The sequence below is a fragment of the Lytechinus variegatus genome, chromosome 2, assembly GCF_018143015.1.
Source record: "Lytechinus variegatus isolate NC3 chromosome 2, Lvar_3.0, whole genome shotgun sequence".
In the NCBI taxonomy this organism is placed as follows: domain Eukaryota; kingdom Metazoa; phylum Echinodermata; class Echinoidea; order Temnopleuroida; family Toxopneustidae; genus Lytechinus; species Lytechinus variegatus.
In genome coordinates this window covers 73,735,530-73,749,145 of record NC_054741.1, presented here as the reverse complement: position 1 = coordinate 73,749,145, position 13,616 = coordinate 73,735,530, and the positions used below count along the sequence as shown (strand labels likewise).

Here is a 13,616-nt window from a genome sequence, read left to right as displayed (position 1 = left end):
TTCACAAAATGGCCCTCTTCATTCTCACCCCTTTCCTAAAACTGCACCGTTGGAGGTCTATGAACACTGTAATAGTGCATTCTAATCTCCTGAGGCCTGTCTGGACTTCCTTATCATAGCGGTTCAGTCCCTATTGAGAGAAGGCCTGTTCCGATCCGTTCTTCCTGAACCGATGATCCTGTGAAACTTTCGGCAGCTCTCAAGGGGTCATTCTCATGGAACACAAGTTCAGGGGGGGGGGTGTTTCATAAAGCATCTTTCACAACTCATTTGTTCTGAGCCAATCAGATGCAAGGATTTCAGTGGCTTGTAACAATTGTCAGTAAAAATCACTAACTAGTTGGTTCATGAAACACCCCCCTTTTGCTATATTATTATGAGCTTTTTTAAAAGCAGAATATGCAAAGTCAGTCGGGCACGTTTCATTTGTATTTTTGCCTTTGAACTTTCAGTCTATAGCCTGACAGAATTACCAAGGGAAAAGAAATTGAAATAAACAGTTGCCATGGAACAGTTATATTACTGTTGATCAGTTATACTATAATAAGCAGCAGATATTACGTGAAACGATCAAGTAGCATAGTCCCAATCTTTCATCTTCTGTTATTGTTAGATACCATATGGTTTGTAATGATGTAGCATTTCAATTTTGATAAATTTAAAATATATTCAGTCCACAAGAGAGAAGAATGAATAGGTATAAAAAAAAACATAAAGGAGATCTTCAAAGTAATATTTGAATGAAATTTGAAATTAATTAGGGGTATAATTCTGATATGAACTGAGGAATACATGTATAATTCATCACAACATTTTTTTTGTTGATTTCTTGGATTTTTTTATATGAGCTCCATGTTACAACCACTAGAGCATCGATCATTCCGTGACCTCATCTGGAACAAAGAATCAAATAGACAGCATTAATCAACGTAGAAATCAGGGCAATCTTCACACAGACCTAGATCAATCACATCTTAGCTCCCATTGAAATACTCTGTGAAGGTGACTGGGAGTTTAAATGTATGCACATCAGATATGATGATGCGACCGACCGTTTGCATCTGGGGCTCATATTTTAACCATACACACGAATGTACGCTTGGGTATGAGCACTGGGATACTACAAATAGAAGGCTTTTACGATGTCATGTGTATGCTCAACGAGGGAGAGGAGAGATGAGGAGAGAGGAAGAGAGGAGAATGAGAATGAGGAAACAAGGATGGGGAAGAGGGAACAAGGGAAGAGAGGGGGAGAGGTGAAGGAGATGAAAAGGGATGAAGGGGGAGAGAGAGAGAGTGAAAGAGAAAGTAAGAGATGGGGAGAAAATACGCTGAAGAGCATCAAATGGGTGCCTGGTGAAATCTCCCAGGTTCATGGAAAGGTCAGAGAACAGTATTGCATAGGGAGCATACACTAGCCGGGCCGATTCTCGTTGCCTACGTAATGCACAGGAATACATACAGGCTACTCTGTATGATAATGTGCTCAGACAGCAGAGTGAGAAAGAGAATATAGAGAGTGTCAAAGAGAAATGAGGAAACAAACTGTGGAGATTGGGAAGAGATGAAGAAAGGAATCAAAAAGAAAACTGATGCCAGTTTAATTACATAGGAATGAGATATTAGACTAAATTATAGGAGAAAAGAAAAATGTTTTTGTTTTAATTCAATTGCAGGGGGGGGGGATTTATGCCATTTTTAGTAACTCATATTCATGAACCAGGCATTTAGCGCAAGGACAACTACAGGACAAGGTGCTGAATGCAAAATGTGTAAAATGCACATGTACGTCTTTATTGTCTTGGTTCACAATTTCACCATTCATAGTGCAATCTTAGCACCCGTTTCCATTAAAACTAGGTCCATACACTTCCTAAGTTAAGAGGACATTTCAAATACTAAACCTTGGTTATGTCACCGCCACCATTAGAAAAGCAGAAACCAGGTCTATATTCTTGCTCTGCTATGCAGGTGAGACAAAATGAATAATAATGAAAATAATGATAATAATAATAGTAGTATTAATAATAATGAACAAATAGTCAAATAAATTGAAAATTAAAAATGAAAAGGAAAAAATCATAATTTTTTAAAACTAAGAAGTAAAAAATGCCCTCATAATTTGCCCATAAGTCCCTGTGAATACCAAATGAATGTTTTTATGAACACAAGCAAGAAAAAAAAACTACAGAATGTCACATTTTCCCTTGAAGAAGGTATACTTTATAAATACATGGACAAGCATTCCCCGTTGAAATTACATGAAGTTTTCTAGAAAGCTTTATACAGACAAGTGGAAAGCCTCTGGTGGTCTTGCCTTCATTATGAAATTCAATAGCAGCAGTGCTGAATGCTCGCAAATTAAAGATGAATCATTTTTCAAATTTGTGTAATCTTAATAATTATCTAAGTCTTGGTTCACTGGTCTGACCATTCATTTATCGAGTGACCTTTCACAAAAGGGAACCCTGAATAAACATTTGTTTTGTTTGACTTGAAGTAATATTTTAAATAATGAACAAAATTTCAACAATTATCTAAGTTAATTAATCTGAAATGATTTCTGACCTTGTAACCAATTAACCTGAAGGGATACCTATCAATCATTAAAGCCAATGAGATTTCATTCACCTCTTTGCCAATACTAGATCTAGTTTTATGCAGTAGAGACTTCTATTTTCAATGTCATCATGAAAATTAAAATTATCAACTGGATCAAGTTTTGATCCAATGGAGCTATTCATAAAGATATACATGTAGGTCCCTGGATGAGTTAATCACATTGGATTTGAATGCCTCATAAGGGCTTAGTAAATTTCAGATGTACATAATGGAGACAGAATGTCAGAATTATCAAATGCATAAATTCAAACTTAAAATTAGAATAACACTCCCTTTAAAATCAATATGTGCTACGTGAAACACTATATGAAGCTATTTCGAAGCCTAGGTCCCTGGATGTGTAAATATTGCACTGGGTTTAGACGGGAAGCTCCGTGGTATAATGAATTTCTGTCTCACACATATGCACATCAAGGGAGACATAGAAGGGATGAATATTCACTCATCTGACTGGGATGGATGAAGATGAAATGCTGGAGATGGGGGTAAATTGAGACCATTTAGGAGCCAGGATGTCAAGATGGAGAGGGGAAAGAGATGTAAAGTAGCTAACCGATAAATTCAAGACAATAACAATACACAAAAATAGGACCATTCAAAGAAGAAAAAAGAAAATAATTAGAAAGTAAAGATGAGTGGGACGAAGACAAACTGAAAGAACATTGGAAACAAAAGGGAAGCCTCTGAAGATGAATATGCATAATTCGATGTTGAGAAGGGTGCTTCTGTCATATTAAGAGGAATTCTATTCTTTTAACATCATTCATATTCTAACCAGCCATCAGCTTGAGTTTGCCAATGTTGATTATGATAAAATATACAGCAAAGAATGCATTATCCCATACAGCCATTACAATTTCCAATGGTGAGTTACTCAAAGGCCTGAAATTGGTCAGATAAACAAGATATAGTAAATGGGATTTTAAAAAAGGGCTTGGCTACTGTGAGAGAGCCAAAGGCAGGAGAGACTGATCAAGTAAAGTTAGTTTTCAACATGCAAATACACAATCCCAGGAAAAATGCCTCTTCATGTTCCGAGACAGCCCGAAATAGACCACTCTTAATTTCTTCACAAATGCCGGCGATGACGATATCGTGTCTTCAGATTCTCCCAGGAGCGTGTCGTTAGGGTGTCACTTGCACGCTCCTGACCTTAGCAGAGTCGCTGTATTATTTGGGACGAGCGTCGGCCGGAGAATTACGTCACACGGCGGAGAGTAGATGATGATGTCAGAGAAGATGCGTAAATAAATAACAAAAACTACTTAGGAGGAATACAGTGGACGGTGAGTAGAAATAGGAAAATGTTCTATTCTAAGAATAGATGAGAAGGCAAATATCAAGACTATTTTATCATGGTAATTTTTCAGTTCTCATCTAGAAATACGCACTGACGAGATGAGAAAATGCAGAGGCAGGAGACGGTAGGAGGAATAGAAATTAAAGTAAAAGAGAGAGAATATTAAATTATTCATTGCTTGTCATATTAAACTTAAATAGATAATATTGACAACTGATCTTTTCCAATGTCCTTTAAAATTAACTATCCTTTCCTCAAATACAGTATTAAGCAATTTGTTTTGCAGTTTAGATTTACTATACATGTAAAAGGGCAAATCCAATAATTACAATACTTCAATTTTATTTTCATAATTGCCAAGACAGCTGAAAGCCACTGAAGAAGAACTTTAAGTAAAGAAATGAGCAGACAAATGTCAGGATGATTTGTGGTGGCAAAATAAATAACTCATACAGCAAAAAAGTATAAAAGCAATGAAAATGTTAAATAATCAGTTTAATTAAATCAAGGAAAGAAATCATTAATATTTTACAACATAAACCACATTAATTACAGATATAGTGAAAGAAGACAAAGTCAAAAGAAAATGAAAGTCAATCTCTAATCATGGCAACTACTATAGTGAAAGATTATGAAAAGGGTGTAAAATGAAATAAAGAGACTTAAAAATAAAGTTTACAAATACAAAAAGACAATGCAAAATAAAAGCATGTCAGCAGCATGTGTTTGATTAAAAACAAAGATGAGTTGATACATGATGACAAAATATTCATTCATATTCATATTTCAAAAAGAGAAAAACAAGATTAATGGCTTATTGAGAAGTACAGACTGGGAAAGAAAAGCCGAGTGAGAAAGAGAGAGAGAGGAACGGGGAGATGGAGATTGTATAATGTCAAGTGTTCTTCAAGGCTATTATAGTCCCTTAGAAGGTGTTTTGCTAAGACTGATACACTTTTAGACAGGCCTGCATCCATAATATCCAATCCTACGTGCTGAATACCATGTAAACATCTCCGGACGTCATCATGCATTACAGACAATGCAGTATTCTGGATGATTCTGAGTTGATAAATTTTTATTACTCTTATCATCTAAAGGAGAATGAGAAGGACAGGGCTAAGTTCAAGTCACAATGCGCCAAGCATTCAGTTCAAGCATGTTAATTTTATGAAGGGCATTTGCTTCATAGCATTCTTCCTATAAAAAAATAAGACCACGGTCCATAAATTATAATGATGGAACATTATTATTTACATTTCAGGGTTGAGATGCAATAAAGAACAAATAATAATCATATTCATACATGAATTTCATCAGATTATACACTGCACAGTTTACTTCGCAAAAACTCTAGCACAATACTTGGTGATCATCATAATGATGAAAAATTGCACAAAAGCTATTTCATAGAAGAGCATTATGAAACAAAAGAATGAATCATAATTACTTGTATCTTCTATTTAAAGGACAAGTCCACCCCAACGAAAAGTTGATTTGAATAAAAAGAGAAAAATCCAACAAGCATATCACTGAAAATTTCATCAGTATCGGATGTAAATAAGAAAGTTTTGACATTTTAAAGTTTTGCTTAATTTCACAAAAACAGTTATATGCACATACTGCATGGTCAGTGTGCATATGAGGAGACTGATGATGTCATCCACTCACTATTTCTTTTGTATTTTATTACATGAAATATTGTAATTTTCTCCTCATTTTCAAGTGATACAACGATAAATTCCTCCCTGAAAATGTGGAATTAGCATTGTTTAATACTATATAGTTCAGTCAAGTTGGTCCTTATTGTCGTCAAATATGTAAAAACAGAAATATTGTATAATTTAAACAATAAAAAAACAAAAGAAATAGTGAGTGATGGACATCATCGACTGACTCACCTCGTTGTACATATCACTGTTTTGTGAAAAATAAGCGAAACTTTAAAATGTCATAACTTTCTTATTTTACATCCGATTTTGATGATATTTTCAGCACTATGCTAGTTTGATTATTCTCTATTCAAGTCAGCATATTCCTGGGGTGGACTTGACCTTTAAAAGCTCAAAATTTGCAATAATACAAGCCTAAAAATTCCCAATGTGCCCCCACCAGTAAGTCCTAAAAAGTGGCTTTCTCTGAAATTGTGATCATGGTTTACATGTCTTAAGTACATAGTTAAATACATTGTCGATTACTTTGGGCAGGGCTACAAACAAAAATGGCAATTTTCTGTCTCCAAATGCCATCGATATAATCACAATGAATTTCAGTTTCTTCTGAGTTTGGAACTCTGACATTTTCTCAAATCTATGAGGAGAAATACCATGGCATTTGGAACACTGACTAGATTCAAACAACCTTTCCCCGCTCCATTTCTTATAAATGAAATATCACTGAAATGGCGGACTGTCGTTCAATCACTTAATCCACTTCTCCATTTAAAAGAGAATTCTCAAAATATATCATAAAATGTATCAAATGAAAATTATAGGAATTATGCATTTACAATTGAAATATCACTTTAGCTAGGTGTATTTTAGAACATTTCATGATCATCACTGTAAAGTCATTTATCCTCTTTCTAAATATTTGGTTTTGTCAGTAGGCCTAAATACCTTAAAGAGAAATGCCAGTAGTTGCGGTAAACACTGATTTCATGAGAAAGTCTGTAAAACCAGGCTTAATTGTCAGTATCATCAAGGATCTAGATCTGGTACAGTCACATAAACTGAACTGAAATCTTGAAATCTACGCTGAAAAATATTCACACTGAAGATCACCAACACAGATAAGCGCAGCACGTGGGACAGTGTATTATTATTGCTCTGAATGTCGTGCCTGACCCGAATCCTGTGCTTATTTGCTAATTTCTCAGCAATTACACAATTTCTTCCAGAATCCTTTGGCACATATTCTTTATTTATACAAACAGACAGTTTGGTGGTCATTTAATTGGATTCTGTACGAACTCATTTTGATGTCGTTACCAAAACTGACATTTACCTTTAACCCTTTGGGGGAAGTTGTCAAACAGGTTGAAACAAGCAACAAAGTGGACCATGTATAGGCATACATTCTTTGTATGATATTGTAGTGTAGTGTTAGGCCTACATTCAATGCATGAATTAATGTTAGGGCCTGGAAGGAAAACTTGGCTTGAACCTGGACTGGAATGTTTAGCAAAAAAAATTCTGGGTCTTCCATCGGCCTGGAACTTGGAGCCACCACACAACACCGCTGCTGCAGCACCTAGAAGCCTGGCCTCGCTTAGCCTCTTGCCGAGGCTCTGTCGGCTGCTTTCCGAGCGAACATGTCGAAGCAAGGGAGAGAGCGAAGCAGAGCGCCGCGAGACAGGGCCTCTTGATAACTGAGCCGAATTTTGCGGACTTTCTTTAATTTTATTGTTTTTACCAATATTCCGACCAAAAACTGGTCGGTGAAAATTATCCATTGAGAGCGCGGGCTGCTATGACGTCATACCCGTTGATTCTTGGCAAAGAGTGACGATGAAATATCAAAGAGCATTGAATATGCCTCTAAAATGCTGAATATTGACCGATTTAAAGGGGAAGTTCACCCTGAAGAAAAGTTTGTTGTGAAAATAGCAGAAAAAATAGTAAAAAATATTGGTGAAGGTTTGAGGAAAATCCGTTAAAGAGTAAGAAAGTTATTAGAGTTCAAAATTTTGGAATTGTGACGTCATAAACGAGCAGCTGCCCCATGTGTTATGTAATATAAAATGTATGAATTTCAAATTTTGTATGGTTCCTGATGACTTAATTTTTTTTTCTTTTCATGATCGGGTGTGAAATAATTTGTCTATTGATATACAAAAGTTACAGTGAAAACCATTTTCAATTTTCTGAGAAAATGACATTTCATTGATTTTTTACCATTCGCTATGTAGGAATGCTGCTCGCATATGACGTCACAAATCAAATAATTTAAATTCTAATAACTTTTTAATTATTTGATGAATTTTTCTCAAACCTTCGGCAATATTTTCTATTATTTTTTCTGCTATTTTTACAATAAACTTTTTGTCAGGGTGAACTTCCCCTTTAAGGATTTACAAGTCGATGAAATTAAATCTGCACTGAAAGGACAAGATTTTTTTTTGTAAATCTACCCACAGGATATGAAAAAAAATGTAATCTTTCATGCGATTCAACTCTGTGTCGATTATTGATCTCCGCTGTGCAGTGAGGGAATACTGGAGTGAAGTTTGCTTCCCCTTGACTCGAGTGTGACCAGCAGATGACCAGTATCTCCCGGGAAGTTTCGGGCGGTAATGGGTCTGTTACGGCCAGTAGTAGTACCACTACTTGTAGCATTTTGCTGGTTATATCCCCATTAGTGTCCCGCAATTAAATGAATCACCTGCAGAATAGTGGACTTTTATAGTATTCCGAACCCCGGACGAAACAGCTTTGACATTTCATTGGTTTACTAGGTGACCGGTGATATCATGACTCATGTATATTCATTAGGAAGACATTCCTCATGAATATATAATTCAGCTCAGATGTCAAGAGGCCCTGGCTCGCGCCTGGCCTAATTCGCTTCGCAGATTAGGAAATCCCTTGCTTCGCTCGGGAAGCAGCCGCCAGGGCCTCAACAAGAGGCTAGGCCTCGCTAGATGCACGCTAAGCCCTAGTGCACTTTCGTACCCTGTGATGTCAGTGAACTAATTTAACCTTAATTTTTGTCTGAATCAATTCCCAAGTATCGATCGATCTAAACCTGAGTTTCAACCTCATTGAGCACTAGGAACAGCTTTACTTCGGTTTCGATCTTGAGTGCATTGTTTGAACTCTCAGATTTATGGTCTCAGTCCACCGTATATTCTTTTTTATATGTGTTTAAATTAGTGATTAAAAACAGCAACCACGATGTCAACAAACAGTGTTGCGCCCTCTTGTGTTCATTTAGCGAAATTTGATTAAGAATTTGAATGAAGACTTCGCGATTGAAGTCAAAATAAGATCGTTTCCGAAGCATAGCATAGCACTGAAAATTTTATCGAATCGGTTGTAAAATAAAAAAAGTTATGACATTTTGAAATTTTGCTTGATTTCACAAAACAATTATATGCACATCCTGGTCAGTATGAAAATGAGGTGACTGATGACATCATCCACTCAATATTCCTTTTATATTTTGTGATATGAAATATTCTAATTTTGTCCTCATCATTGGGTGAAATGATAAATTCCTTACAGAACATGTAGAATTAGCATTACTTTGATACTATACGGATCAGCCAAGTTCGCCCTTGTTGTGAAATCTGTAAAAATGTAATATTGTATAATTAAAATATAATACAAAAGAAATAGTGAGTGAGGGACATCATCGACTGTCTCATTTGTATGTCACTGAGTTGTGCATATAACTGTTTTGTGAAAACTAAGCGAAATGATAAATTCCTTACAGAACTTCCTTACAGAACATGTAGAATTAGCATTACTTTTTATACTATACGGATCAGCCAAGTTCGCCCTTGTTGTGAAATCTGTAAAAATGTAATATTTTATAATTCAAATAAAATACAATAGAAATAGTGAGTGAGGGACATTATCGACTGTCTCATTTGTATGTCACTGAGTTGTGCATATAACTGTTTTGTGAAAAATAAGCGAAACTTTAAAATGTCATTACTTTTTTATTTAACATTCAATTTCGATGAAATTTTCAGCATTATGTTAGTTTTAATTTTTCTCTATCTATTCAAATCACCATTTTCTCGGCTGGAGGACTTGACCTTTAAAGCTTTCATGGTGCCATATTTGTCTAAAGTCAAAGTTATTTTTACCAGCTTAGCCCAAGCAATAAGAATGACGATGAGGGAAGGCAACAGACCAGCACATAACATGAAGTACAGTGCAGGTCACACAATTAGAGATCCAATACTCCTTTATGTACATACATTTTTTTTTGTACGTACCAGCGTTCTTCTAGTTCTCCTGCCAGATGGATAGCCTCCATATCTGGCCTAGATAGCCGTTCACCCTGCCCTGGTTCTCATATCCCACTTTACAATACCTGCCGATATCATTAGAGCGCCATCGAGGTCCAACAAGAGGTCATGTGGCAACAGCAAGCCTATATTAATGAGGCAGGTTTGAGCCGAGCTCTACAACTCGATAATTAGTAAGCCATGCTTACATTGATTTTGGGCGTCAGGTTCAAAACAATTTATCTGGTGTAACAGCTGTTGAGGGTTGCAAACAGGTTGACATGTTCTTGGAGGATGGCCTGGATTTCCAAATGCAGTATTGGGGTTGCTAATTCACTTTTAAATAACCAATCGAAGGGTGAATACCAAGTGAATTTCTATCACTTGTTTCTGTTTTCAATGTCTTGAACTAAGCTAAAAAAAAATAATGTATAGGCCAACATTTGAATTTGTTGTTTAATACCTTAGTCACATTTGTTCTACGGCAGCCGTACGGCAAGTCGAATACAGCCATTTTACTTTTTTATTCAAACCATCTATAGATATTAGCTATTACAAAAAAATGTTAGAACGGTTGATTTCGGCTCGCCATATGGCTGCCGTATTGCAAATGTGACTGAGGTATTACTGTTAGAGAATACCCAGTCATCCAACCCAAATGACAAACCAACTCACCACTCATGTCTTATGAGTCTCAGCCTCCCCCCCTCCCTTAGCTTGATTTTTAGGACATCTATATTCTCTTTTATTATCATAAAAGACAAACATTTGTACATTTATATAAAAATTAAATATATTTATTGACTGAAGATCATGTCAGAGCGTATTAGTATTTGCAATTATATACATGTATTCCCATAATAATGTACCTCATCAGATCTCAATCACTTTCTTCCTCTTCAGTTTTTTTTATGGTCCTAGCCATATTTTGTATCATTTATAGATAAATATTTTTTATGGTTGAATAAATTGAATTGAACTACATGTTTTGTAATCACTAGAATAAATCCAGTTTATATTAAGAATATTACAATATTACTTTTTTTATATCATGACAAATATCATTTTTTATCCAGATAATCAATTCTATTAATGTTTTTGCTTTTAATACTCTTGCTGTAATATTCTATTTTCATTGCATCATGCAATGAAAGCCTTAGCTGTGATGGATGAGATAGACAACAAATGCAATGCATAAAACCCTTTTACTTTTATCATTTCCCACATATTTTAATTGTGCTTTTCACCCATATGCCACAAAGTCACTCACCCCATCCCACGATCTCAAATTCATAAATCTTGCAATTCATGCTGGGTAACCCATGGTTACCTACTCTCACTCTGATGTGGGCAGGGATTTGAGACAAAAAAAAATATGAGTGCGGGAGAAACGGCCACCATTTACAAAGTAGACGTTTCTGCATAGTGTCATCTTGTTTTTGTAGAAGACCTCCCAATTATTATTTTTTAATGCCAGGCCAGGATAATTGTCACCCGTGGGAATTAATCAAATCTATGCATTGATCCAAGCACTGGCCAGGGTTCACATGCATGCACGAGATATTTGAGAAAGGTGATATGTCTTTAAAATCAATGGTTTCACTAGGAGGCATCCATAAAGCTTTTACATGTACGTCCTTGCCCTTTACCTCTCAACACAGATGCCTGGGATGCAAATTCTATTGAACATCGACATAAAAATGTCCATTATCCATTTTGTGTGTGTGTGTGTGTGTGCACTAAGACGTAGGCTAAGAGAGAGAGAGAGCAGAGCAGATGTCTAAAAATTATTCCAACTGCTTTAAATTGCAGAATTTGTAATCAATTTTTAATTTACAGAGCTCGCATGAGAGGCATGCATTCAAACAGGAATTTTCACTACTTGGGAGAATATTTTATGATATGAAAGTAAAAATTCATATGAAAGGAAAACATGTATGAAATTTTTCATTTTACTGCTGTGCTTATGTGTTATTAATGTCCTTATAACTTTCTAGATGTGATAAACAGCACTATAGCTGGAAAGCGGTTTATGAAAGGACATGTATTAAGACGTCTTATTTGACAAAGTGCCTTGTCTGATAACTACCACAGAAACAGTTGGATAAATGTATTGCTCAGCCAATACAAATCAAGCAAAAGTTGTCATAAGATAAAATAAGCTTGATGAATCGCTCTACTGATGAAATAACTGTAGGCTACATCCCTGATGGGTTTAGCTGGCATCTATTCCACAATCCTCTCAAATAATTCTATCATCTTGCTGCATAGCCTTGCAAAGGCCCCTTTATAGCAACATGAGATCTTAAAATCTATCTTTGCAGAGGTCTCACTTTTGTTCTGTACCCCTAGGCTATATGTTGCATAAAAATTTACAACAAATAGTTAATAGTCACTGTTATTTAAACCTTGTTTCTCATTGGCTGTTGAGGTAATTATTGATGGCAATGTTGCATGCAAATAAGACAACTAGACTATCCATTCTCTAACACCTGTCACGTTGAAGACCATCCAAAAGTCACACATCTTTTTAGAATTATTTTGTTACCGTGTTTTCAGAAAAGTTACTCAGTCTTGTATTGTATCTTCTTTTTTTTTTACCAAAGCTGTTACATGTATAAGACTTACCTCTACAGCAGGAGGTTGAACATCAACCACATGAAGCCACTGCCTGAAGTCAGGGTACCTGTTGAGCTCACTGCACCCTGAGCCAGTGTCCATCCCATGCTTGCTAGCCAGCTGACGGCCAAACAGGTGAAAAAGACGATCCTGCAATAAAAAAAAAAAAAATGGAAACATCACTATTAAGTGAAATGAAGATTTGCCAATTCATTATTTCTTTAAAGCCTGTCTTACACTTTGGTGAAGGGTCAAGAATGTATCAAACCTAACATTCCAATCTTATAAATATATAGCAGCTGTCAATTTCTTCTTCAGCCATTGATATTAGTAAAAACTTTTTTTTTACAATATATTGAGCCCTTTCTCAGAAATGTTTTGACTGTTCTTTATTAACTTCTATCAAAAAAATTGATTATATATCTTACAAATAAGGTGATTGGATATCACAAAGCTACAGCGATTTGTCCTCAAAATTGTCAATGCAGTCCATACTTGTGAAATGCTTTATGAAATAGTAAAATGTACAGAGATCTCATTTTCACCGTGCACCATGTAAAATTGCAAAATTCATCAAGTAAAACACATATTACATGTATATCCACCACATCATAACTGTTTTAGAGCTTGAATGGCTAAAAAAAATTATATCATCTCTCATTGATTTTTTTTAATTCAAACAAGCAAATTTCTGTTTGATAGACAGGCTTACATAATATAATTGAAATAAAAATCTCATGTATGAACATTTTATTTTATTTTACTTTATTTATGTATTTACCAACAATATTCACATGCTTATAGGTTATGAAACAAATTGCATAATAGTTACACATACATGCAAGAACCAAACAATAGTAAATGGGACTGGAAAAATGACACAAGTGTTAGTCGAGCCTGGTCCCAAATATATTACAAATTCTTATTTAGGAAGAACAAAATAAAATAAATTAAATTACAATATACTCCTTGCAAAGGGTTATTAACAACATATTCTTTATGAAGTTTCTTAATTGTAATAATTATATAGTGTAGAGTACATGAAGGTGGTGTGAATTTATGATAAAAAATAACCTTTAAGAGAATTCCTAAAAAAATTCTTGATTTTTTTCAATA

The 13,616-nt window shown here is 35.2% G+C and overlaps 1 protein-coding gene across 6 annotated transcripts in view; it reads right to left on the bottom strand.

Annotated features, from left to right (window-relative positions):
• The window catches only part of LOC121408977 (kinase suppressor of Ras 2-like), an 81,659-nt gene that overhangs the window by 41,586 nt on the left and 26,457 nt on the right, over window positions 1–13,616 (bottom strand). For all 6 annotated transcript variants that reach the window (XM_041600727.1, XM_041600728.1, XM_041600730.1 and 3 more), the window contains exon 2: window positions 12,510–12,650. In XM_041600727.1, coding sequence (XP_041456661.1) covers window positions 12,510–12,650 — 141 coding nt within the window. The remainder of the gene's footprint in view (window positions 1–12,509; window positions 12,651–13,616) is intronic.